Source organism: Falco punctatus (genome assembly GCF_963210335.1).
Source record: "Falco punctatus genome assembly, chromosome: 8".
Classification (NCBI taxonomy): Eukaryota; Metazoa; Chordata; class Aves; order Falconiformes; family Falconidae; genus Falco; species Falco punctatus.
In genome coordinates, this window is record NC_137588.1 from 41799532 (window position 1) to 41827185 (window position 27654).

Genomic DNA, 27654 nt, shown 5'->3' on the forward strand with positions numbered 1-27654 from the left:
CATGTAGCTTTTGCCTTGTAGTTGTGGCAAGGACATAAATACATAGCAAACAGCAGACCGTTCACCCGTGTGTGTTAAACACTGGTTTATTCTCACAAGGCAATGCACACATATCGCAGACAGGAGGCCAAATGGATAGTCCAGTAGAACAGACCCCCTATTTTTAATACTGCAAACTCTTTAAGATAATTTTCTGTAAGAACTGTGATAATCCACTAACCAGTCACCTTCAACCCCAAACCAAAAAGAAGCAGAACCTTGATCTGAATTGGAAGCTCAGGCGTGCTGCTTGCTGGGAGCCGGACTGCTCGCTAGCCGACCAGAAGACGTTATGGTGAAGGGAGCAGAACTGTGAAGGCTCAGCCGTGCTCAGACCCTGCCCCAGCAGCATTTCCTTCCCTTCATTTTCCATCTTCACCAATTCAAAACAGTTTGAGTCAGCTTCATATAAAATTTAATGTAAGAGCCATAAATTCTAACAAGTCATTCATTCAACAGATACATCACAGTGTTCAATGTAAGCAAGAGTAGTGCCTATTATTTCTTAGAAAAGATGCATAGATAAAAATAAGGAAAAAAATACCTTCCTATCAGAAAATAATTCATGTAAGAGATTGCAGCTGCAGCCACATCCTGCTCAGCTCTCCTCTCTAAAGGACAGCCTTCAGAAGAATTACTGTTCCACAAGTCCATGAACATCTACAAACAAAATCTGAAGTAAAACGAACACAGAATATTATTTTTAAGGTTTACTTGTTACAGAAACAATGTCATTTTCTTACATTTGCAATTTCTTTATCAAATTAAACAGACAATGTGTTTGTCACATCAAGGCTGGATGAAAGACCACAATTTCTCAAAACATGTCTCTGCATGGTGATATTAGACAAATTCAATTGTTGCTTTCAGCTGACTATAACTTAGACATAATAGGTTGCCAACTCATACCAGATGAAAAATTATCTAGTACTGATATTTTCAACGCCCATGAAACAAATGTATTACAATATAATTCTCATTATAAAGTTGCACAAATTTCTATGTTAACCATTAAGAGTTTATATGAAAAAGCAGAAGTTCTCTACCGTTGATTCCTGATATAAAACAGTAGGTAGAAACCTAATGTAGAAATCTGAAGTTAGATAAATCCTTTGGCAGCATGTTCAGTTACAATCAGGCCTTAAAAATAAATATGATAATGTATAGAAGTATGATGAGAAAAACCAGATCCTATTAACACCAAAACCCTCTCAGTACACTATTTTAATAATAATTAAATTATTTTACACTATCTACAAGTTGCATATCACAGAATTACGAATATAAGAGATGACAATGACAAATCCTGCTTTTATAAAATTTCAGGCTTAAACAGTATGCATATATGTAGCTGCATAGAAAAATCTCAGACAAATGAGTATGTACATTATTTATATTTAATAATTAACTGAATATAATCAAATCACATCTGTTTAGCTATCTCAATTTAAGATACTCAATATTTCTGCTGGACCAAAGTTTCGAATCCCATAAAAATACCTACCTCAACCTCAATTTCCTAGCAAACATGGAGAATCTACATAAATGATATAAGCAAGGTTTAGTTTGACTACACACCAACTTGGAACAAAGTAAACTCTTAAAAAAAATCTCCAAACAATAAGAATTTTGAACAGCAGCATTGAAATTAATTCTATTCCTTAAAGAACACAAGGAACAAGTTATCAAAGTACTTCAGTATTGCAACATGTGTTATTTACGCTAAGCTACTTCAAAGGGAAGCATAAGGACAAATTAAAGTCATGTCAAAAGGAAAGACAAAAGCTTCCTTCCAATTGCACAAATTTAAATTAAAAAATGCTTTAAAGAGCAGGTACTGTACACCTCATTGCATAAGCATAAGGCTGCAAATGAGTAAGGTCATGACACTAAATAATTAAATAAAATGGAAAAGAAATGGAGGTGGTGCTGAGTGAAGAGTGCTTTTTATTACTCAACAACAGTCTACAGTCTGATAGCTCCAATTTGGTAGAAAATTTATACACCAAACATACTTATTCAGACATCTGGGAGTTTCATGCATTTAATCAAGATGTTTTTATCAGCAATTTGCTTCCATTATTTTCCCAATCTAAAGATTATTACTCATCATAAAATTGTTAAAGTAGGTATAAATATGATTATGCTAAAGTGAGCAGGTAAAAGGAGGGAAATGATGCGATTTTTTCCAGAGGTTGAAACAATAAAAGAAAGAAATCCCACATTCCTGAAAGGTAATTCAGCTCATCTGCTCCACTTGTACAAACCCCACCCATTAAAAAAGTGCATCAGGGAAGAAATTCTTCAGTTTCTTTTTCTTGGCCACCAAATGCTACACTTCCACAGTTCCAAGGCAATTCCTTTTCTGAAGACACATCTGCCATTTTCAGTACACAACCACTCCTTGTATTAAACGAGGAGCACAATCCCACTCACAAAGCTCATGTATTCTGCCTATAGTAGTGCATTAAATACACCTTTTCCAAATGGCTTAAGAGTTTCTCTGACTGCAATCGGCATTTATTTAGGCATGGTGGCAGAGAAAGGAAATCCAAGAGAGGGAAGAACTCCTTGGTCCCATAAAGATGGTTCCTGTTCCACTCGGCTCCCCCTTGGAAAGGGAACAAGGCAGATTCTCAGTCTTATGAAGCTTCAAACATTCTTGAGCCCCCTTCCTTTACCACAAGGAACTACAATACTCCTTCACTTCTAAATACATCCAAAAAGGAAAAGATAAGAGATTCTGTACAAGTTTCTGGCTCAGCACCTTGTATCCACAGAGTGCCCACACAGTCAGCTGGGAGCACCCCTTGCCTGCTCTTGGAAGGAGACGTGTGCTTGCAGTACCACCTCTGCCAAAAGACTGAAGCGAGTTCTAGCAAAACCCCACCTGTTTCCTTCAAGAAAAACACAACAGAAGTTCTCCGCAGTTACCACAAAACTAGCAGGCAGCACTGTAAAAAAATCTGATTTCTCCTATTTCTGTAGGTACATGGTCCTCGCTGTCACAAATATCAAATAGTTTTCTCTTCCAGCTCTCATCTGCTGAACTCATGCAGTTGTTACAATCACGCAGCGCACATCCTATTGCAAAGCTCACTACAGCAGCGCAGAGGGAAAGTGGTCTAAATCTGCAGAGATTCTTTAAAGCCACTTGGATAGGAAGATTATAGCAAGATACCAGAGGAGGCAATGCATAATGAGAGCAACACATTAACAATGATTAGGCATCCTCAAGTTTTCCTCAAGAAACACATTTCAAATAAAATTATTCTGGACAGTCTTTTAACTTAAGATTCACAAGTGGCGTCTCTTGAAAGCACCGAAATAAGGGCTCAAAGTAATCTGAAACTATTTTAAACCATCAGCTAATCTAGTTCAAGTTATCTTTATGCAAATGCTTAACAATCAGATCTGATGCATATTTTTACTCCGCATCACCCTAATGCAGTAAGTTGGGTTATTTAAAAGGAAAACGTATTTTGATATCCATGACAGGTATTCATAAAAATCATTAGGTCAGGCAACATTTATTCATTAATTCAGAAATACGAGCTGGTTTGTTTTTAAAGGAGAGGCTGTTGATGGTAATTTGTTTGTTGCTGTAGAACGGAATGAGCAGGAACTGCCACAGGATAACCTGGTCCTTGAGGCAAACTCGATGTGTTATTCTGGTAAGCTGACATATCCACTGACATTCCCATCTGCTGCTGGGTGTAAGCAGCTGTGCTGGCAGCTGACTGAAGGCCAGGGTTCTGGTTCACGTATGTCTGGTTTAACACAGAATCTGGTCCTGGGCTGTAACAAAACAAAACCAAATCTAATTCTGACAAGTTCCTATCTATTTATCTGATAAGTAGGCTTGCAAAGAAGAATATTGCTTAGTCCAAAAGCAATCTGTATATTTTCAAAACAATCAAACAGTGTTACATGCCATCATAAATATCCCAAGAACACACAACCAACCTCTAGACAAAGTAGTAAAATTAGCACCAGGAAGAAGGGTGATTTAACAGTTTGCTGAGGCAATACCTTAAATAGGCAGCTTGAGCTGGCTGAGTTGCTCCAGAAGAATTTATACTTTGAGGCAGAGACCTCAACGGCCCCATCTGATCAGGTCCTAGGCTATAACCTGGGGAAATGGTGACTTGGTGAACACCCTGGATCATGTAGTTTCCACTAGGTGCCTGTACAGGGTATGACTGTAAATAAAACAAAATTAAAAAAGAATGTAATTTTATACCTTTTATTTTCAATTAAGTAGCAGCAAACGTGGCACAGAATACCACTACAATAAACAAGTATGTTAGGGTTCAAAGGCTGAATGGACATCAACTAATTTTTCATAACATGTTTTAAATAGGCATCCTTTATTTCACAAATAAAGAACCTTCTTCACAAATGCACTGCTAACGAGATCAGTGCTTAATATTCAAAAGAAGAACCTTTTATATCACGTACAAGACCTCAGCCCTTCCCAGAAACCTTATTTCTTTCTCTCCCATTTGCCTCTTCTTTGTAAATGTTCAATCCTTGCGTATTTTGACGCACAGATATGAGTAAGGACATGGGCGCCACATGAGATTTGTTATTTCACACATTTTGGAAATTGAAACATAAGACTATTCTAAGATTATAACACAAAAGGAAAGCAAAAACTTGAGTTTCTTGTTAATTCTGGTTTACAGTAATGCAAGTCTTTACTCAAAATTCAGGTAGAACAGCTGTTATAACACTCAGCCTACAGAAGCCTATGCTGCTCATTGGTTTTGGACTTCAGGTAGTATATGGACACTGAGGAACAGACAGGTTTGTACCAAGTAACTATGCTAAGATCAGCAAGGTTACCATTATCTTGTATTTTTCACCACCGGAAGCATGCATCTTGGAAGAAATAGTAAACTTCACTTGCCTTTTGGCTTAAATTACTTTTTAACCTCCAAATATAATAAATTTTCCATCCTTGCCAGGAGTTAAGGACACAGAATTACTTTTAACTGACATATATTCAGATCTAGCAGTTGCTATGGCAACTATTCTTTTCCCACTGAACAATTAACATTAAAGTAAAATTCACTTAAAGTAAAAACACCCATTCTGTGCTTTCTCCAAAAAGAATCTTTCTCTCTTTTCCTCCATTTTTGTTTTCTTAAAACATCAATATGGTACATTAGAGATACTGTAGAACAGTTTTGAGCAACTATACCCCCTAACACAACGTGTTCATTTCTTAAGGGGGGAGGAAGAACTAAAATCAGACTAGAGTTTCTATGTTTAGAAAAAGTACACTGCACTCATGATTAATGCACTAATATTAAAGTTCACTCACATCCTTGTTATAAGAAGGTAACATTTTACTTTTAGACCGAGGACATGACTCACAGCGAGAATATCCACCAAGCTGCTGAACCACACATTTCTAACTGTAGAAAATTAACTAGGAGAGGAATCTTTTAGTATTTTCAATACAGTATCTTTCTGCTAAGCGGAGCAAAATTAACAAGTGTACCTTATTGTACAAGCAGGTAACTGCAAATTGAAGTACCCTGTTCCAGTGCATAAATGATATTTTATTCTAAAGGCTGTAAGAAGTCACCAGGCAATATCAGATTGTTCGTAGGCTAGCAAGAAAGCATACACTTCGTTTTTGCTGTCATCTTTTTAAATAGAAATCTATATTAGGAAAGTCCCTATTTCCAGAAAGGGATACTGACCTGCACTGAAACACCAGAAGATGTAGGTGGGTATTGTGCAGGATGGTGGAGTTTTGAGTAGGCCGAATACATCGGTGCTTCATTCATCAATTTGTTATAAAGCTCCAGAGCTTCTAGAACTTTCACATTCAATTCAGATAATTCTGAATGTTTTCTGTTTCAAAACAAATATACGCAAACACTAAGTTTCTCTAACATCTAATGTTAACATAGTAAAAAAAGAAGAGTGGTTCATTAAACAGTGTTGACTATGCAAGGGAAAAAAATTATAAAGGTAGATGATCAATTTCTTGCACATCTACATTGTAAAATTGCCATTCTGTTCCTTACGCCATTCTCTTACACCAATGGGACTGGAAGGAGAGTCCAAATGGTGAACAACTGTTCTTCCCCAGCTGCAATAATGCAAGCAGCTCCACAGGTGTTAGTTACCTTTTCTTTTCAACCTCAGATATCCCTAGGAGTCTGAGGGGGAAGAGGTTAAGACAGCATTGAATAGTGTTTTCTGTCATGGAGGACAGTCAGCAGCAGCCTGAGAGCACTAAGCTCTAGACAGATTGCAAAAGGCTACACTTAAAACATGCTACTACAAAAGGCATCCAGCAACTTATGCAGTGAATTTTGGAGAGCAGCAATCAAACCTTATTACACACACTGGGACCTCAGCCCTAAGCGTTGTCAGAACAGAGTTGTCAAAATTTCTTTCTTGCACGATTTTCTAGCTTGGGAGATAAAAGTAAAAAAAAACACAAAACCAAAAAACCCAGAACTGCACAATTTAAATTAAATCAAAGTAAACAATGCAGAAGCTACATGTTACGGCTCACCTATCTATCTCTTCTAGTTTTTCATCTATCATTGGACCCATCTGTTGACAAATATCTGTGAAGACAAAAGTGTCAAGGTAGTTAGTCTCTTGCCCAATTAAAAGTTTAAACAGTCAAAAAATACTTTATCCAAGTACACTAAAACAGCACACAAAATTGGAGAGCGCACCTAATTATCACATGTGTCCCATTCCTCCAGCCCAAATAGACAGAAAAAATACTTCGGTTATTCTGCCTTGTCATCTTCTCTGCTTTTTCCCCCTCTACCCTCTCAAATGAACGACTACTGCTAAAACACAGGGAAAATTTTGCGTTCTTGCTTGTGCTGTGCAAGATCTATGACTTTCATCTCCTACTGGAATATCCAGTCTAAACTGCCTATGAATCTGTCTAGATCTGCGGTACTGTAGAACTTTGCTTTCACTTTCTCCATTCTAGGAACATCGCTTTTTTAATGTACGCTCAATTGTTATTACACACCTTGAACTAACTGGCCTTTAATCAAACTCAACTAACTTCCTCCTAGTCAGCAGTACCTTGGAGAAATTTTGACATAAAATTAATTGCTTATTTCAAGCAGAGTTTTGATAGGTGGACGGATCCTGCAAAGATCAGGGATTTTACACTAACTGGAAGTTATGTAAATTATTCTGCTAAACATGGGAGTTGGCTTGGCAACTATTAGAAAATTTAGTTATACATATAGCCCCATGCTCTCACTGTGAAGTAAGCTATTATACAACACACTATTAGTACAGACCACAGGTTCTCTAAGCTTAAAATAAATGCAAATTAATTACCAGCTTAATCCACAAAATGTACTTGTCAGAAGAAATAAAACAACTAGCTAACTTAGTGCTCCAAGTACCTTCTGAGTCTAGAAGATCTGGAGAATCAAGTTTTAAATCTGTCGGATCTATACTCTGAAGTACCTGCAGTGTTTTATCCATCTTATCCTGAAAGGTAAAGATTAAGAACAGTTATCTCTGAAGCACGGCAGAGACTGTTTCTATTTTCAAATTTAAAAAGTTAATATAAAAAGGATCATCTGCTAACATTCAGTAACAAAAGAATGTTTCAACCAATGTATTCAGCAATTATTTTATATTGAAAGTGACTGCATACCTCATCTATATAAACTGGTTCAGGTTCTGCTTTCTTAATTTCTTCTGTAGCATCCTCAGGAACAGAATTTTTATCCACAGTTGCTGAAAGAACAAACATTAGTTTCTTTTCTGTAGCTGTGTTACTATGCTACCTTAAAATACAAATTTTCTCCTTGCCTTCCATCAGTTCTTTAAACGAGAGAGAAATTTGAATAAGTAGTTTAAGCAGTGATACACCTAGCTGCTGCAGAAGGGAAAACGGGTTTGCCTAGAAAATGTTCTGACAAGCTGCTTCCTTTGGGCTGTTAGCCTGATTATGAACCTAGGCCCAGCAAGGGAAAGACTCCTGAGTCATATTAGCATCTAAAACCACCTCCAACACATGTGTGGTTACTTTCAGTCAAGTCGTAAGTATTAAGATTTATTTTGGTATCATGAGCATGAATAAAGCTAACAATGTGATTCTTACAAACCACTGATACAGGTATGAATGTTACTCCATACTAGGTCTGACATCTGAAAAGAGACTTTGACTTTTTAAATGGCAAGTGACTGGATTCATATGTAGTATGTTACTGACAAAGAATTACGGTAAATTGAATGGAATTTCTCGAACAGGAAAAGGTAACAACTTAAGAGGAGAATCAGAAGACAGAAATTGCTAAATTGAGTTACAGCAGTGGTATACGCTTGCTTGCTCACTTGCTTGAAACAAGGGCAGGATGTCTCTGAATTCTTTCCCTGGGCTGATTTCAGAAAATTATTTTGCTGATGGACTAATTAGTAGTTCCACCGTAAGCCCACCTTTCTAAAATTATCTGTCAGCGTTTAGTAGCTCACTTACCTGACTCGGTTTCCACATTTAAGTCAGAAGTCACAAAATTAGATGGAAACAGTCCTATGCCTCTATGATTTTCACCTTTCCACCAATTGGTGTCACTGGGGAAACAAAGATGTATTACAAAACTCTGAATATCAACGTTTAGTGTCAGTGACATATTTTGGGCTTTTGACAGAAAACCTGTGAGAGCCGCTACACTGCTTCCCCATGTATCCAGTAACAAAGGCAATGGAGAACATTTGTAGAGATTACCCACAAAGCCAAAGACAGGAGCTGGGGCAGAGGGGTGGGGAGGAGGGATTGAAGGAAGTAAAATCATTCAGTAGCAATCACTCAAAAATTAACACAACTCTTCAATTCTTTTGACTGATTAGATCACAGCCCGTTATAGCTTTTTCTAAAAGTTTAGAAGTAGTACACAAGTGGGGATTAACATTAGAGATAACTGAGCTGTCAAACTCTATTAAATGAGAACAGCATTAGCAGGGAAGAAGTACTGCTTCTCGGATATCATTGAGGCAACGGTGATAACAACAAAAAATATTTTAAGTATTTTTTCTTCAGTTTTATTCTTAGCAAACATGATGCTTGATAGCCAGAGATTTAACAGTTTCTCAAAGCAGCCAGAATTTAGGACTGTGATGTGTACGCACATTCTTATGGCACATGTTATAACCAGCTAACGCTTATCTTAAAAACTACAAAGTGGACCTACACCACAGCATGAAATACCCAATGTAATAGAGCAAGGTTCTCCCTGCATCAAAAATGACTTGAGGTCAAAAACTTGGGAGTATGGAAAGAATGGCGGAAAATAAAGGGATTTGAGGGAGGCCAGAGTGACAATATACATTTATGTGGGGAAAAAGCATCACAGGAAAAATTTGCTATCCTAAGAAAACACAGTAGTGGAATAAAGGCACCTTCATCTTGAGTATATTATACCTGTCATCCAATACAAAAATAATTTCTCCACTTTTAAAGGTGAGCTCATTGTCCTCGACAGCTTCAAAGTCATACAGAGCTCGCACCTTCCTCGAGTTCTGATTGTTTTGCTGAATTTCTGCAGATGGGTACAAGGATTTAGTTTCCAATTGTTGCTGCTTCTGCTCTTGCAAAGACAATTCGATAGCTACAATTAGGGGAGGGGAAAAAAAAAGTTTGTATATTTTATCCCTGTATACAAAGGCAGTTTGCTTTCCTAATAAAAAAAGAAAAATACTGCTATATTATAAACATGGTCTGTATCTGCTTCTCTAATATTTTAAGTTTAAAATCTTTGCTCCAAACTACTAGCCACATTTCGTGTTTCAACAGCTTTACTCTGCGCAGCAACAAGATTAAAAAGACAAAACATAATCATGCACAAGTTATGAATCATTAAAAAAAAACTCTGCTTTTCATGGTACAGCCCACTAGAAGCGGTGCACACACTACTAATGTCAGTAGCATCATTAGCACGATCAGAAATACTCATAAATTCTTCACTATGATATCTGAACAACAGTAACTATATCCAAGAAAGAGGTGAGAGAAAACAAACATTTATATGTTCTGATTTTTTTTTAAAAAAAAAACATCAAGATATAGGCTAAAATAAAGCATGTGGCTGCAGAAGGGAGAAGACCAAACTCACTGGAGAGAAAGCAGTCACAAAACAAAGCTAATGGCTATGTGATGGGGAAGAATGTATTTTACCCCAAATCCTCATCCATGAGGAAAACACCTGGAATGATACAGTATACTAATTCCCAACCTGCTGTGCCCTTACTTTCAGTTTGATGCAGCAGAAGAGAGTACAACTTCCTATTTCTGTGCATTTTAACAAAACTTCCAGGACACAAGTCTAACCCAGGCCTGTGACTAGCCATTTACCTTTAGCTATATCTTCATCTTCTTTGTTTTTACTTAACGATGAACCATTCTTAGCAGCATTTGTGGAAGCCTGCAAAAGTATTAACAGCAGATTTTTTTTCAGGTTAAAAATGAAAAAGCAAGCTCTATAATTATATACTTAAAAAAAAATTAGTGTTAAGTTGTTCCTGGTTAGCTGCCTTATTGTAGCATTTCATTACTGAATCACGATGACCTTCTAGAAGAAAAAATAAGCACTCTTCAGAATCTCAGGCATATTTTATTTTGTTTTCAGTAAGAAACAAAGTAAAATAAATAATCAGACCTATTTTTAAATAACTGATCTCCTTTAAACAATGATTTTAGCCTCATTTACTGAAGTGAGGCTACTCATTTAAATGACTACCCTTTCCACCTTTGTCCTCCACCCCTCCCTTTCAAAGGGAAGAAAAGCTCTTCGGAGTCCTACATCTGCTGCAAAGATCCAAGCTATTAGGCAGCAGCTGGACTTAATGAAGAGGGAGATCTCTCTCCATATCAGAGCAAAAAGCCACCCTATCTCTCTGCTGGTGGGACAATGGGAAAGAAGAGCAAATGTACCAAGTTGGGAGCTGCTGGCTTAAATAATACAAGTCTCCTCACAGCATAGTAAAATCAAGAGTTTTCATTTTGACAGGGAAGTCTTCCCGCACATAGCGGGAATGAAGTTTCAGACAGTAGCCATGTCTAGAACTTATCAATGGTCCTAGAAAACAATCCTACAAGTGCACCAAATACTAACAGATCTCAGCTTTGCTTGATGTAAAAACATCAAGATATCATTTCATATGTATTTGTAGGAAAGGAAGCATAACTGGTTGCCAGTACTCTAGATCTTCCGTGTTTCTTCCATATGTTTTAACACATATCCTAGATTTAGAAGTGAAAACATCTTTGTGGAGGAAGGAAAGACTGTAAAAGTAAAAATCCCCTCTGTGTTTAATACAGAGAAAAGTAAACTTCATTTAAGGAATACGTAATAGAAGCTGTAGTTCTCATTTTCAGGACTGATCTTCACTTGACTTGTAATTAACATGAAAATATTTAGAAGCATCAATAATGAAGTGTAGAAAAAAACCCCAACCACCTGTCATCATATCTGCCAGCTATAAGATTAAGCATAATATGCTACCTGAAGTAAAATACAAAGGGTGAGGGTTAGGGGCTGGAGCACCCCACCTACTGCAGAGCAGAAACAATTCCCGATGTGGGCAGGTAGCTGCATGAACAAGAAATGGAGGCTTGGAAAAGGAAGGCATGGTACAGATCTCCTTCACAAATGTCTCCATTCCAAATATTACCCTGTTCTGTGAGGCTCTTTGAAGAAAAATGAAGGTTATGCGCTCCGAGTCAGCAATCAGAACCATGAAACACCATGTACAAAGCGTGGGCGTAGAATTGCTTTGAGTTAAGGTGGTGACTGCTCAATGAAGCTTTAAAAATTATTGGAAGTAAAGAAAGGATCTAAAATGAAACAACTCATAAGGGCATCATGAAACAGCCTTTAGTCTGTTATATTTTTCTTAGGAAGCCAAGGACACAAAAAATCAAAATGAACAGAGGTGAACCTCAGCATAAGGAGGCAACCAAACCCAAAAAAGGATCCTACTCTCCTCTGATCGAAAGCACAAAAGATTTTGTCTGAACACTTTTCCTTTGTTCGCCGCCAGGACCAGTGAACCTAACAGTACCATGTATTCCAAATCCGCTTTTACCTGCGATCCTGCTGCAGGAAAAGTTACACCTTCTTCTTTTAAAGCTTTAATAGTTGCAGATATTAAGCTACACTGTGGGTCTTTCTGAAATTCTTCCGACCACTCCACCATTAGAGTTTTTAGCTTTTCACATACTTTCGGATGAGCCTAGAAGACAAAATTGCATGGAAAGAGATGCTCGTACCTCAAAACGAACAGGAATTGTTCCCTCTCAGTAAAATTATGTTACCAAAACCATTTTACTATAAACACCCTTAATAATTATTAAATGTCCTGATAAAAAAAAATAAAGGAAAACAGAGCCTAGATTATATGGTCTTTTATACACTGATTCTGCTACTACAGATAACACGCTTAGCTTCTGGAGCATCATCCTTTTGTTGGAAAGCTGGCATAGCAGATTTCAACACCATTATCCCAAAGCAGCAACCGACTGCAGGTAGTTCTGATTTCCCTGATCCTAGCAAACAACCAGTTATTCTAAATCTGGGCTCTTTCAACACATACAGCAATCCTCTGAGGCAAATTCTCTTGCACAGCTAAAGCTTAGATCTTGCAGGCAGTTCACCTGCTGCTATTTTAGTGGAGTCAATAGCGGGTGATTAAGGAACGGTTAAGGAAAAAGACTGACAAACTTTCTGACTTTTCAAATGTTAGCCAAGTTAGCCATGTTTCCACCTCAGTAGTTTTGGAGAAATTCAGGTTATTTGCCATGCTTATCTCAACCCTTCTGCACCTGTTAGTTACCCTCCATTTTATTTCAACTTTCTCTTCACTACTTCTAATTTGTATTGTTACTTGCCATCCAACCACATTAAGTTGGTTTAATATGAGATACCATCTTTCCCTACGAGACAACATACCTTCCCTATCTTTTATGACTTCTGCTGTCCTCTCCTCAGATGCCAGAAACCCATTTCTCCCTGTTGACTTCTCAGGTGACAGGATCTCACAAAAACCTGATCTTCGAACCATCTCTGTATGTATGTATATAGGTATGTCTCCTTGTTTCAGATTCTCTCACAAAAAGGTACACCTTACGTACAGTGCCACCCAGCTCATGGAACAGTTTACACACTCAGCTCCTGAATTAGGAACGGAGGTGCAGGGACACAGATTGGTAAATGAAGATATCTGCTTGGAATGAGGGCAAACCAAGATCAAGTTCACGCTCTGCCTGCAGCTCCTCTGGCTCCCACAGTTTTCTCCAGCCTCCCACATGAAAGAGACTCTACAGCTCCCCTTCCTCCATCCTCATCCACAGGATGTACAGCTACTCTAAATCTACACAGGATCACCGATTTCATTCGGCACTGCAAATTTTAGGTGCTAACAACTCCACCCAAAGTGATAATACACCTCCAGAAAAGCAGGCCAGAATCAAGTATTATTCTACTGTATGGCTAAAGAATACCCTTCGGAGTATCCCTCAGAAATGTTAGACATCAGCTGCTGTTAATCCTGTGATTATGTAGACTTACAAAATTCACTGGAGCAAAAAGAGCCACTATTCAGAAAAGCAGCCAATGTATGTGAAGGTCATGTCAACGTTACGAGGATAAAACACCGACTGAGGCACCTCAGGCTCCATCCACTTTCTGATTTTGTTGACAGTTCACGAGAAGGACTACAGTTTGAACCCAGAGCACCCAAACTAACCAACCTGGGGATACTTGCTGGTGAAAAATGATTCTGGGGTTGCTGGGCTCACCTACATCTGTTTCACTTGGCTTGTCTGGATAAGAGCCTGGGACTGCACAAATGCAAGGGCAAGATTTCTCATTTGAGTGTAGTTCAGATCACACTGTAAGCCTGTGCCTTGCACGTAAACATATGTTGAACAGTAAGAACGCTGACAAGTTTGGGCTCAACCATGCATTTAATTGAAAGGAGAGATGTAGCTGGATGGGCTCAGTATCAGCACAAAGACATTTGTTACACTTGTCTGAACTAATTTTCTTTTGGAGAAAAGGGAGAAAGTACAATTTTATCTGCCCTCTGAAGATTATTCCTCCAAGTGGGCCAGGGACATGAGTAAAACGTAAGTATTTCCCAACAACAAAATAAATTATACTCCAGTAGACCATTCTTCAGTGGGATTAAAGGTTTCCTTTTACATCCACAAGTGCTGTCAGACCATGAAGGTCAATGTTCTGTTTCAGAATGGACCGTGGCTAATGAGAACAAAGGGGAGGACTTTAAGACCTATTTTTCCACACAAAGCAAGAAACAGAAGAGCTGTGAACTCATTTTGCTTCCCAGCAATTTTATTAGTTTCCTTAATTGCTTTGCTCAACCTCTGATGATTCCCGGCCTCCCATATATTTGACAACTAACTTCTTTTCAACCCATTAGCCATTTTTGTCTTCAACTGGTACAGTAATTAAGGGAAATCTCTTTCTGCTTATTCAATTCATTACATCCAGATTTAGATCCCATCAGCTGCTTGACCCTAACCATTCAGGTCTTCCTTTCTTGCTTACTTCCTCATTCAACGTTCTGAGAATCCCTAGAAACTAAGAAAGTTGTGTCAAGACTTTCCCCTTTTCCTTGTAAAAATGTAATTTAACTTTCTCACAGTTTTCCCTTTGTACTTCAGCCTATGAATTTCACTCGAGCCAAATAAAAAAATATCTTCAAGAAAAGCTGCCTTCACCATTATCGAATTAATTTAGCTTAAGAAGAGTCACAGATTTTAATTAAAACTGCTTATGTCATTTTGTAAAAACCTGAAGTAGGTATTATCAGCCTGTCACTTCTTTAATACTTTATTTTCTCACAGTAAAAATTGCAGTACACAAATTTCAGTGATAAGACAAACAGCTGGCAGTATGTGCAACTGCACGAAGACTAGAAAATGCCGATTAACTAGAACATTAGTTTTGCCAATTCTTTCCTATGCTGAGACACAGCAAAGTTACCAAAATAATCCTCCCCCGGTACTTAAGGTTATAAAACATTACCTTATTTATTATACCTCGAGCTTCACTAGCAAAATCACGAGAACATACTTCTAAGTGAAATATTTTTCCACAGTTTGATACACAGGCTCCTAAAAGCTGACAACAGAAATACAATTGTGAAAATTTATGACAACAATGAAAATAATCCAAAATAAAAGCATACATAAAAGAGTTAAATTTAATCTGCTGTGCAGCATGCACACCCTGACTGACTTCTATTGAAGATACATAAAAGTATTACTAGATCAGTACACATTTAATAGCTGCATTACATAAAAAATACAAAGTTTTTCCAAAATAATGATAGTCTACTCACTGTAAGTGCTTGCAAAGCCACATGGGGAACTTTATGATTTACTCTCTTCATGATGGCTTTAAGGCAATCCTTTGCTCTGAAAAAGGAACAAGGAAACTATTAGTGATAACTGTGACTGACATAATCTGTGGAATGAATGATACCAGATACTCAAGCTGGGTAAGCAAACAAAACTGGGTCGATTGACAAAAATGTAACCTAACATAAAGTCTTCCCAGAGCTAGCTGGAAGTATTTAACTTGTTTGTTGTTCTATGCATACTGGACTGGCACAGACCCCATTTTTACACTGGAATTTTGTATTAATTTCCATAAAACTGCTGACAGGTCATAAAGGGAGCAATTGCCATTAAGTTGAGGAAATGGATTTGAAACAGACAATGAAAGAAATGTCTACATAAAAAGAAAGAATGAGGAGCAGTGATGATTAAATAAACGGTTATTTTACTGGCTACTGTGAAGGGTCTTTATAGATTTAATTTAAAAATCGTGCACACAGGTTGTCAGCTCTTCAATCCCATTTTCGAGACTCTCAGGACACAAAGATTTTTATAATTTGTTTCAGCAAAATCTGAGCAGCACAGAACAATTATTAGCATTCTAAATGTTAATCTACTAAGGCTTTTCATACATTAAATGAGCATTAATGGCATGCATGAGCTACACAGGCTGATGCATATAAGTCTTCATTAACACTATTAATCTGAACCCCCTAAAAACATGAAATCTCTGTATAAAGACCTAATGTGAGATCTTTGCAACTAATCTCACTTGCAGTACACCTCAGCTGCTATATTACCAAAGCACAGAAATGCCTCCGCAAGGCTGCATTTCTCCACGTCACCCAGGGAACTCAGCTCAAACAACCTGTGCTCTTCACCACTGAGGCTCTGGCTCCTTGGTTGCTTTACGCAGGCACAAGTGAAAGTCACTGATTAAAGCAGTGGAACAGTCACCTACTGTCCCTCCCTAGAGCAATGCAGCCCCCTTCCCTTCCTCACGGAGGCTTTAGCAGCCATGCAGTGCCCAGATCAAGGAACGATCTGACTGAGCATGTTAGTTTTCGGCCAGATCACTGCCAAGATCAGATTCACCAGGAATCCATCACACAAGGGGCTGGAGGAAATATTTGACAACCCTCTCAACACAAATTCTCTCTCCCGTTAATTTAAAGTTGTCACGGAATTGCAACCTTACGCAAAGCTTAAAAGAAAAGCCTGTGCAGAAATGAAACCAAAACTTTCACTGTTAACACTAAAAAAGATGTTTCTGTCAAGGTTTTGGTTTGTTTCAAAAGATGTCTTTTCCAATGTGTTATGTGTACAGTAGTGAGAAATATTTTATACCATTCTATTAAGATAATAAGCTGCACCTATATTCACATTTTGGTTTAGAGCACTAGTCTGGTTCTGAAACAATCTTTCTAACCATTCCCACCTGCTGCGTATTTAGTTCACAGTGGAGTTTTATGCATGCACATTTCTTGCCTTTCGGATGAAACTAAGCCAGAAGCTCCTCTATGCATAGCAAAAGTGCTCCAATCTCTCAAGGAGCCATGAGAATAAGAGGAGTGACAGGATCCACAGACAAATTTGCACCTGGTGTGGATATTAAGTTTAAGAGAAGAGATTAGACCCGTTCTGAAGGTGGAAAAACAACCCCAAACACCCTGAACTGCAAACTGGATGGATGGTTTCAGTACCAACTGCTCTGGTTTACAACTCCAGCCTTACTGTACTGAGTTACTTGGTGATGTACACATAGCTAGAACATATGGGTTTAGTCCTAATAATGAGTATGTTTGGTCATAGTTCATGTACAAACAAAAAAGTTCATGTACAAACAAAAAAGTTCATGTACAAGCAAAGTCAACATATTGTTGCTAAGCTATGTATTTATTTAAGGGTAGGCAACTATTTATTATTTTCAGAAAGATGGCTCTTGGTGAAAGGCAGGAGGGAAGAAAACTACACAAAACTGAAGTAAAATAGCTAGCGGTACTGGCATTTAGAATTCTGAATTTAGGATTTTATTGTAGATACAAAAATATATATTAAGATTTAATGATGTACTTCTTATACATATAGTTATATATTTTGCATGTCTAATCGGGGGAAAAAAACACTAACTTTTTTTTACAGTTTCTCCTCCCCCAAACCAAGCAGATTTAAAACAGTTCCCTCTAAAAAAAGTCTTTTGTAACTAAAGAAAAAAATAGATTTTTAATAAAGGACTCAAAGGACATTCTACACTTTTTCCAAGACTAAAGAATTCCAGAATGAATGGATTTGCTCTTATTCCCTGTGAAAGGTAATTAATAAAAAAACCCAAAGCATGCACATACAGTGCAGTGTAGTAATCTTAAAAATTACATATAACCGATAGAAATTTTAAGATCACTTAAGAATTCAACCTATGCACTAATTCAGGTTTACTTTAAAATTTAGAACATGTTATCACTCAAAAAGATTACTTTAGAATTCAGCAAATACTTTCGGCCATTATGGGATCGCTGAACTACCACTTATGTTTCAGTATTACTGCTTAGGCTAGACTGATTCAAACTGATCTACAGTTTGATCTCCATTTTTTTCCCCTTTTCTCCTCCATCAGTCCCATTGTTCCTAATGAATAAACACAGATAAATTCCTTATTGTAAATAGCTAACTGTCCTAGCTAGATAATTTTCTACAAAGAAACTAGTTCACTTTTTCCTACTGGCATAGTTGCTTCTCAAAATTTATGCAAGATCGTTAAATATGAATAACTTGGTCTACTGTGCAAAACTCCATAAAAATTGGAATGCACTCAGCATATACAAATTGTTCTACTAGAAACCCTGTTGGAACATTTCTTTCAGATTTTTACAGCCATCTACATGTATTTGTAGAGCTTGCAGAAGTGTCAGATTGGTAGCACTTTTTGCGTGGCTGACTACGATGAGCATTTTGAGACATGTTCTCTCGGAAACACTATTCTTCACATGAACATGAAATTACATGTTGTAATGCTGAGATACAGCTTACCCATTAGGAGTACTGCCAACCTTGTCACATATATCCATAATAAGACCCCAGTCCTCACTGGTGTTACATTCATTTGTAGCTTTTTCTATAAAGAAAAACAAAATTGATTAAGTGTAATATCCTATTAAGTTTAGAATGTAGTCCACAGACACCTTCTCAGACATACTAAAAAAAGGAGACTCCACATACAAAGTACCAACAGGCAGCGTCTTCTACAGGTCAGCACTAATTCTTGCCATCTTGGAAAGTGTTATGTACAGTTTTCAGCACTGGACTAACAGGTATGATAAGTTTTTAGAAGTCCAAAAAATAGAAACAACTCTTTAAATGTAACGCTGTAAATTATGAAAAAGAAACTGCTTCTATACAGTTTGTTTAGTTACTCCAAGTTGAAGTCATAGCCCTAGTTTAGAGTTTGCTTAAGGTCCGCTAAGGTTTGCATGCCATTAAATATTTCACGTGTTCCAAGGGAAACAAACAAACAAAAAGATATCTTTAGGACTAAAGGAAAGCCCTAGCCTCATTCAACACACAAAGTATTTTTTTTTCTGTGACATTTTCGAGAAAATCTAAACGCCATAGCAAGCGTTGAGAAAAATAAATGGCATGGAATGATTAATAACACACACAGAAGGAGGCAATACAAACCAGACTGTTCTATCAAAAGAACATATCCCTTATCAATATTTGCAGCATATCACTCTATATAGTAACTGATAAGGTTTAATGTTATTTATTTGTGCTTTCCTTTGAAGCTTTTATTAGTCATGTTATTTTAATCACATGTAAATATCACAGTCCAATTAAAATAGCTTATAAACAGCAAATTAAATAATTTATTCATTGCATTTGCTGCTTTAGGATTTAACCTGCTAGTTTAATATTTTAAGTAAATTCAAAGATAAGAGCTTTTAGATTTTTACGTTACATATTAAACCCATCAGAATGCACTTCATAATCACGGTGATACCATAATCAGTACTTCTACAGAATTTTATTTCAGTAAGAGAAGCCACTAAATCCCTTTGGGACGGAGCATTTTAAAGACTATTTAGCAGATTAAAGCAGAACATAATGGTCACTCACTATTAATGTGATGGTGCTCTGTGATAGCAGCTGTTTCAAAATTACAAGGTTTGCTGACAGCAACAGTACTGCAGGATAAACCCAATTTCATGTGTATAATTAAGCATCTTCCCTGATAACCAGTTTCACTACTTAGTTTTGCAGTCAAAAGTTTTAACAATACTCAGGCTGGCTCAGCAGAATGGCTTCCACAAAGAAAACACAAGCTTAGCAGTCAACAGTGACTGTAAATACCTTTTGTTACAGATGTAAAAGCAGACCAAGGAGGAGTAACGGAAGCTTGCAATTTTGGCCACAGGTTATCTTTGCAAGCTAGACTAACTACTTAGAGGAAGCAAATATTGTGTATGTTCCTACAACACAAGCCTTCTTAAAAACTTACCCAGAAAGGACACAAACATTAAATTTTCTCTTAAGTGCATCAATATTTTTAGGACACTAACACAAAACTCATTGCTTGTTCTTGAAAACAAATTAGCATCTACAATTTGAAACAGTTTAATGTTCAATTTATTAAAAAAAAAATCAAACCAAAACAACCCCTATATGCACATTTCCTGGATACATGAACCCTAAGTACTCAACAGCCACATAAGAACAGCATAACACAGTGTTTGGTGCACACAACTTCAGCCTGGTGTTTCCTATGAAGTTCTGCCAGCTAAACCTGCTTTTCAAAAAGCATTGCCGTGCACATCTCCATCCCCAGTGGTGTGAATCCTCTCATCAAAACTTGTCAGTCAAATTAATCCGTCTCATCAAATGACAGTAGCCATCAGTTATGCATACAAAGCCAGTCCTCCAATGACAAATAGCACTAATGCCTGTAAAACAGACCAGGCACAATATTTAATAGCATTGCCTGCTGTCACCCTGATCTGAAACCTGTCTCCCCCCCGAAATTCCTGGAATATTTTAGAGATGCCTTTTTCCATAAGTCCCCCTCTTCCACAAGCAGAGAGGAAGCCTCTAACAGTAAACAGTAAGAAATGGTGGTAGGTCAACAAAAAGGCATGGAAATCAAGAAAAAAATCAAGGTTGTGTTTCACACCCAAGTCTGCAGAACCATAAAACGCCCCAAACAGCAATGACCAATGCTGCACTTGGGCTCTTTCAGCTCTCAGCAACACCCACTGACTGGGGGGGACACAAGCTCAGCTGGGATGCTGGAGTGCTTCGATACAGGTTGGCACAACTAGTGGGGCAAGCCTGAGAACAGGTACTGCCATACATGTCAGCTCTGTTTCTCGTTTCATACACTCCAGAACTGCACACCAGCCCTCCAAACTTTCCTCTTCCCACACTCCCTTCTCTTTCCCTCCACTACTCTCCTTTTAAAATGGGAAACAAATCAAATCAGGCAATATACATTTGGAGAAGCTATTGAAAAAAATTTAAATGCATCCACAAAATACACATAAAATGCATTGAGAAGGCACGCCTGTCTGATTCGCTAGTAAAAAGCACTCTCTTCTAAAATATCACAGCAAAGAAACAAACCGGAATAGATGCTCAAACATAAAAATATGTAGGCAATTTAAAATTACCTTGTTTACAAGCCAGTCAAATGCAAGCTCATAAACTGACCCTGCAGCGTAAACACTGCAAAACCAAGCACCTCGCTTTGTACCTGCTGTCATGCGAAGCCAAAAAAATGGCTCACCCACAAAGAGTGCCGGGTAAGGAACAGGGTAAAACAAGTGCAGTGGTGCAGCTCTGTGGGCCTTCAGCTTCTTCAGCCCGTTGCGACCCATCAACACCTCTCCTCCCCTTAAGGTATTTGTTATGTAGACACCAGTGTCACTTCTGTCCTCTACAAAAGACTCAAAAACACTTGCCAGAGGATACACTGAAGTTTCCCTGAACCCTCAGAGGAAATCACAGTCAGCTCTGCCTGCCATGATAGATGTCCCATGCTAATCTGATCCACTCTTCCACTGTCAACAGGAAGGCTTGATGTTTACCAGGCTTCACCAAGAAATTTTCAACTCCACACCTTCTACACCCTGAAGAGCAGCATAGCTACTATGTGACGCTTAGCGCTGCTTACTCATGGCTCCTGTGCTTTCCACGCTCTCACCCAGCCAGCACGTTTGTACATGGAGGCCTGTCAAATGAAAACTCCCTCCTCTTGTACCCATGTGGCCCTCTGGGAGCAGATGTGGTCCCGGTGAGAATATGAAGGCTGCCCTATGGCAAACTCCTACAACTTTTGAGGTTTCCTTCCCTGCCAGCATGACAAATTTAACAGCATCTGTTTTTTTGCTTAACATGAGCTCCAGCTGAAAAATAATCTTGAAGGATAACTACTTCACAGATGCTGAGACATGGACTTTGATCAGAAGAAACAGATGTAGGAGGGATGCATTCTCCAAGATCTTTTCAGTGCCAAGAGAATATAAACTTGCAAAAAATGCTATGACTTATACTCTGTAGTCCTCCAATTAATGAACAAACACTAGACTTGAGCTTACTGTTACAGAAATCACGATAAAAGCAAAATTAGTTTCTTTTTATTGCTGCTTGGTATATTTTTAAAAACCCACAAAGAATTAAAAACACAATTAATCATTTTTAACTGGATCAGTTCCCTGATCCGACTTGCCATCCAGCTGTACAAAAAACTATGCCAACACAAGAAAGGAGATACCAGTAAAATGAGCAGCTGGGAAGGGGATGGGAACTGTTTACTGGTATTACTGCCAAAAGAAGAAATGCTTGTCAAGCTACTGCCTTAAAACACTGTCACCACCTCTTCCAGAAGAGAAAGTAATGCTTTACCACTGCATGCTTAAGTCAAGTTTTTCAGGACCATCCCTCTACCACACAACATCAAAAAGGTGAGCAGAGCATCACCCTTGCCAGCCTAACTGCACATTTCCCCTCTTTCAGAAGAAAGGGATGGGTAATACACAGAAATACGACCAAAAGACAAGGGGGGAAAGGGGGGGGGGCCTAATGCTATGCAACTGGGAAACACATGGCAATCCTCAAAAGCCTCCCTGTTTACATCTTTTCAAACGTCTTCAGTTTCTAAAGATCCTGGCATAATGCCAAAGTGTCCGAGATCTGCATTCATAATGAAGTGTTGTAACACATGTTCACTCTTATAAGCCTGGAATCACCATGCAGAGCTTGCCGCCGCCATACCCTGCAGTGTTCTCCCAGCACCTCTCTCTGGGCCTGCTGCATTTTCCACCATGCACAACCAGCACTGGATTCCCTCAGGTTTGCAAAAACAAAAGCAAACACAGTTCACTTCTAATACAACACTGACAATTCTGCAGACATGTTAGAATCTACACTCACAATGGCAGAACACAAGGACAACTGCAAGGGCAAGAAGGGGAATCTTAAACTATCTATATGAACATTAAAAGAAAGAAAAGGAACTGAGAGAACCTCACAGCCCCCTAAACTCCCCAAGAATACACCCCAAAAGTTCTGCAGAAATCTCTGCCAAAGTAACCAATGTGACACTTTGATTCCTACCAAAAGTGTATCATGCTGTTACACAAGTGCCTCACTGACTGCTTCTGCTGGAAACCTATATCCCATTTAACTTACAGCATTAGCATTTGACACTGACACATCGAAATCAGCAATCCTGACCTGACAACAGCTCTACCTCTATGCTGTCTAGCACACACGACCTTCAAACTTGTTATTTCAGCCCTGAACTCCCTTGAGCCAGGCTTGCCAATAATGCCAAATAACATGTCAGTTAAAAACCCTAGAAATACTAGAACTTTTTTTTCCACTTGTGTCAATTTTGAAGTTAGAGAAAACAAGCACTTAAGTGCTGATTTAGCACAAGGAACTTTTCAATTTGATATGGCATTTGCTAAAGACTGTCATCACTAAAATAAAAGATTTTCTAACGACTGCTCTGCCCACCGAAGCTATGTGAAATAAAATCTTGTCTGCACATAAATATTCCCACTCTTACACAAAGCCATTCTAAGTATGTAAAAACAAAGTTCATATATGAAAAGTGAAGAACTAAAAAAATTGAGGACTATTCCAGATTGTTGTTTCACAGAAGATAAAGCAGAACCATATGGATGAAACCCAGAAATTTAACGCCATGCACCTTTGTTTGTTTGCCTTGCCTTTGTATAACCCAATTAGAAAATTGTAGCTTTGATTTAATTAAGGATTGTAGGCATGATGACACTGTAGTCATATGACTTGCATTTCCAGTAACACTGCATGGTCCACTTGGTCCTTGCTGAAAAGGCCACCCTACCTGTAATGATTCCATAATAATAATGATCCCCCACAAATAATAATACCATAATAATGATTTTCTAAAAAGCTCCTAATGGCAAACAGAAATTTTTACTGGCAAGGCACTATAACACTTAGCCTTAACAATTATATAATGTTCTAACAAAATGGGACCAAAAATAGAATATTAAAGTAATTTTTGCACTGTAAATCCAGTTCACTGAAAAGGCTTTTCAGGCTACAATTTTTGCTTAAAATGCGAGTCTGACATTAGGTTTCATTGATTCAATTGGCCAATAACCTGAAAATCAAACAATTCCAGACAACCTGCAAACTACAAGAAAACCACTGAAAAGACTAGGTAGGGTTTAACAGAGACTTGTACACCAGAGCCTAGAATGCACCAAAACTGAAGTTACCAATAGTCACATATTATAAAGCATCCCTCATAATATAATTAAAAACAACAAAAAAAACCCAAACAAACAAAAAGTAAGGCTCCAATATATTAAAAAAATAATAATCAGGGCAGGCCGGGGGAGCAGACCAGTAATGATCTCAAAACTGAGAAAGAAATGCCATAAAATTTCAGGCTCAGAATTTAGGAATTTCAATTGGTCAAATCAAGGCAAAGCCACAGATTGAGTACTGGAAAATGTGTCCCTACATTTCAAAAAAAGAAACACCCAAGCAACATCCAAAAAAACCCACCCCAATTAGCTTATCCTCAAATATTTGCAGGACTTTAGACCAAACACTGAAGACAAGAATTATTACAGACTGAGAAATGAAGGGGAAACATGGTGACTTATAACAGAAAGCAGCTACTCTTCTGGGCAAGGACATCTTACTAAAGACTAATCTAGCATCAATGGTCTATTCAGATTGCACAGAAACATTCCATAGGATGCCACATGTGACTTATTAGCTACAGTTCTTGGATCACTCTACAAGTAACATAAAATCTCCCCACCCTCATTACAGTGCTTTATTCCCTGAATGCCTCAAAAATCAGTTTTGCAATCAATATTGATACATTCTGGCTGGTACCGACAGCAAAGCCAAGGGTCTTACAGGGAAGCTAGCAGACAGTTGGAAGGTATCATTAGTAAATGCACAAGCGAAAGCAACACATGAGGGGAAATGTAAACCTTTGAGGACTGAATTAGGTAGAAAAGGTAACAGTAGAACAAAACACAAATTCAGAGCCAATAAAAGATTCTCCTACAAACTAAGTGCTCAGCAGTTGTAAACAAGAGGAGAATGACGAGTACACCAAGTTTAGCACAAGAGGACACAGGCCACCAAGGTAAAGCAGCCACAAGAAGGCAAATACAACCCTAGAATAAAACACGCCAGGTAAACATTTCAGCAAAGCACACGGAAACATGAAGTGTTATCATACAAGCTATCAGCAACCTGCAATACGGTGCACAATTCTGGATGCCAGTCAAACTACACAGAAAAATACTTCCTACTGCCTTGATCATGTCAACAATCTTATGAAAGAAGGCTAACTAAATAAAAGATGAAAGGGAATAGGCTTGTTCTCGATTGAAGGAGCAACTACTTAAGAAATGAAGGTTGTTTAAGAGGAAGGATAACGCTGGGAAAACAGCAAGTGCACATGAACTAAACCATGAACAGATTTAGACAGGAAATTAAAAAGCTTCTAACACTAAAGAACTGAAGTTTTGGGGTATCTGCTCAATAAGAAAAACAGATGAAAGAAACCACATGCCTCTAAAACACCATTCCATAGGTTAATCTTGGGACACTGCAACTATATACAAAGCCACCAAAGCAGATGCCAAGGACTTCAGACTCCACACAGCTCTGTAAAAAGGTAAACATAGGGGCTGAGAACTAAGAAAGCAAAACCAGCTGTGGCAAATCAAAAACGCGTTTACCTACATTTTCTAAACATGACCCAAGTAAAGACCAGTACTAGATGTACAGCTTGAAAGGCAAGCTGAATCAACCTCACTGCTTGCTGCTAACAAAAGCGGGGTCCTGTTCTTCCCATTAACTTTTTCAGGGGTGCCCTGCTTCCTCTTTTCACTATCATTTCACAGCCTTTGTTGAGCTGATTCAAGTCATTGAACTTTCAAACTCAGCACCTTCATAGACGATCCAAATACTTTCTTCTGGCAAACCAGTTTTCTGCTAAAAAGAACCGAATCAGCTCAATGGTGAATCAAAGAAAACCCAGCTGGGTGGATGGGGCCACGGGAAGGGATCTCTCCTTTCCAGTAGCATGAGGCCATCAGCTGGGCTTGACTGGTTTCTTGGTATGTAACTTCCTTTTTCAAATGAAAAAGAAAACAAAATGTAAAAAAGTTAAATCCTGGCATGCATATTTAAAAACTATCACGTAAATACTGCAAGTTAAAATACAGACTATCCACACTTGGTAACCTGATATTCTGGGTGGTCTAATTTACAACAGAATAGTAATTTTTTAAAAAGCTCCTAATGGCAAACACAAAGTTTTCCTAGCAAGGGACTGTAAGATTTAGCCTCAATAATTACAAAGTTCCTACTCCACTGCACTTGTTTAACCGTAGTAAGTGCAGTTACACTCAGTATATGTACAACGAAGTTTAAGAAACTGCGAGCGAACAGACTGCCACTTTTGAAACACTACAGGACTAAAACATTTAGGTTTGCCCAAGAATCCTGCAGAGTTGTGATCGTTCCCTGTTCAAAAAAATCTTCACTTGTGCAAAGACATTATTTAGAGCCATGTGCAAGCTAAGTCAGGCAAAACACATGTAAAACTTCACAAGGTATTTGAAATAACTGGGCTATGCGCAGCTGGTCTGGCAAGTTTCTACTTTCATTTCAATCATAGGTCAACATTACAAACCCCTCAGTTGTGAGGGGAAAGGGAATGCTTTTATTACACAAACTTTGCAGCCACGTTAAGAAAACAGTACTAGTTATATTCAACAAAGAAGAGACGGTGTGGTAACAGAAGAGCTCACAACAGCCTCTTCCACCTGCTTACATCCCGGCTTTGACAAAAATCCCAAGAACGCTGAATTCTTCTCTTACCTAAAATTCCGGTGTAACAATGTAAATGTAAATCTGACTCTAGTATCTAGCTTAATTTAATTGCTTTTCCCAGTGCTTCGACTCAGAATAGATAGTGTTTAAAAAAAACAAACCAACAAAAAAACCCTGAAAAAGCAACACACTGAGCAAGTTTGGTGCTCGAGAAAGGATAAGCCAAAGCAGAAACACAAAACAAAACAACCGAGTCATCGCCTTCATGCCGTCGATGGCACCAACTCCCAAGGCGCCCCATGCCTTTGTGATGGGAAATGTCACCCCAGGCGCGACTCCGTGACCCCAGCTCAGGCGGGCCGGCCGCCCCCCGAGCCGGCTGGGCACCGCGCCCCCGCCCGGCCGCCGTGACCCCCTCTCCTCGGGAGCCCAGCGCCCGCCGCGGGCAGGCGGAGGTGGGGAGAGGAGAGGGGGCAGGAGGAGGCCGCCGCCCCGCCGCCCCCGGCCCTGCCGGCCAGCCAGGCCCAGCCGCCGCCCCGCCTCCCCGCGCCCCGCTCGCTCACCCACGTCCTGCTCGAAGGGGTTGGGAGCGAAGAGCGGCATGTCGGCAGCCCGCCCGCCCGCTCAGCCGCCCGCCCTCAGCACTGACGCCCCGGCCAGCGGCCGCCCGACCCACCGCCGCCGCCCGACCGCCGCCGCCTCAGGCCCCCCCGCAGCTGCCCGGCGCGCCGGGCCGCGGGGCGGAGGAAACGCCGCGGCAGCACCGCAACGAGGCGCCGGCCAGGCGGGGGGCGCGGAAGGGCGCCGGTGCTGCCCGGCGGGGCGGTGGGGAGCGGGGCGGGCAGCGGCGGCGGCAGCGGCAGCGGCAGGCGCTCGCTCGGGCAGCCCGG

The 27654-nt window shown here is 39.1% G+C and overlaps 1 protein-coding gene across 5 annotated transcripts; it reads right to left on the reverse strand.

The window, feature by feature from the left end:
- Positions 1-70: 70 nt before the first annotated feature.
- STAM2 (signal transducing adaptor molecule 2) lies at positions 71-27654 on the reverse strand. Of its 5 annotated transcripts, none has more exons than XM_080400072.1 (14): positions 27328-27651; positions 18440-18524; positions 15415-15490; positions 15099-15194; positions 12136-12282; positions 10403-10472; positions 9473-9659; positions 8531-8625; positions 7706-7788; positions 7449-7536; positions 6581-6635; positions 5754-5907; positions 4072-4241; positions 71-3837 (listed from the first exon to the last, which is right to left on the reverse strand). In XM_080400072.1, the coding sequence occupies exons 1-14, from the start codon at positions 27365-27367 to the stop codon at positions 3606-3608; spliced, it is 1578 nt and encodes a 525-aa protein (XP_080256198.1). In that variant the 5' UTR covers positions 27368-27651; the 3' UTR covers positions 71-3605. The 5 variants fall into 5 exon arrangements, with proteins under 5 accessions (XP_080256198.1, XP_080256199.1, XP_080256200.1 ...); XM_080400073.1 differs by lacking the exon at positions 27328-27651 and adding an exon at positions 25876-27236; XM_080400074.1 differs by lacking the exon at positions 15099-15194 and having other exon boundaries at positions 27328-27654.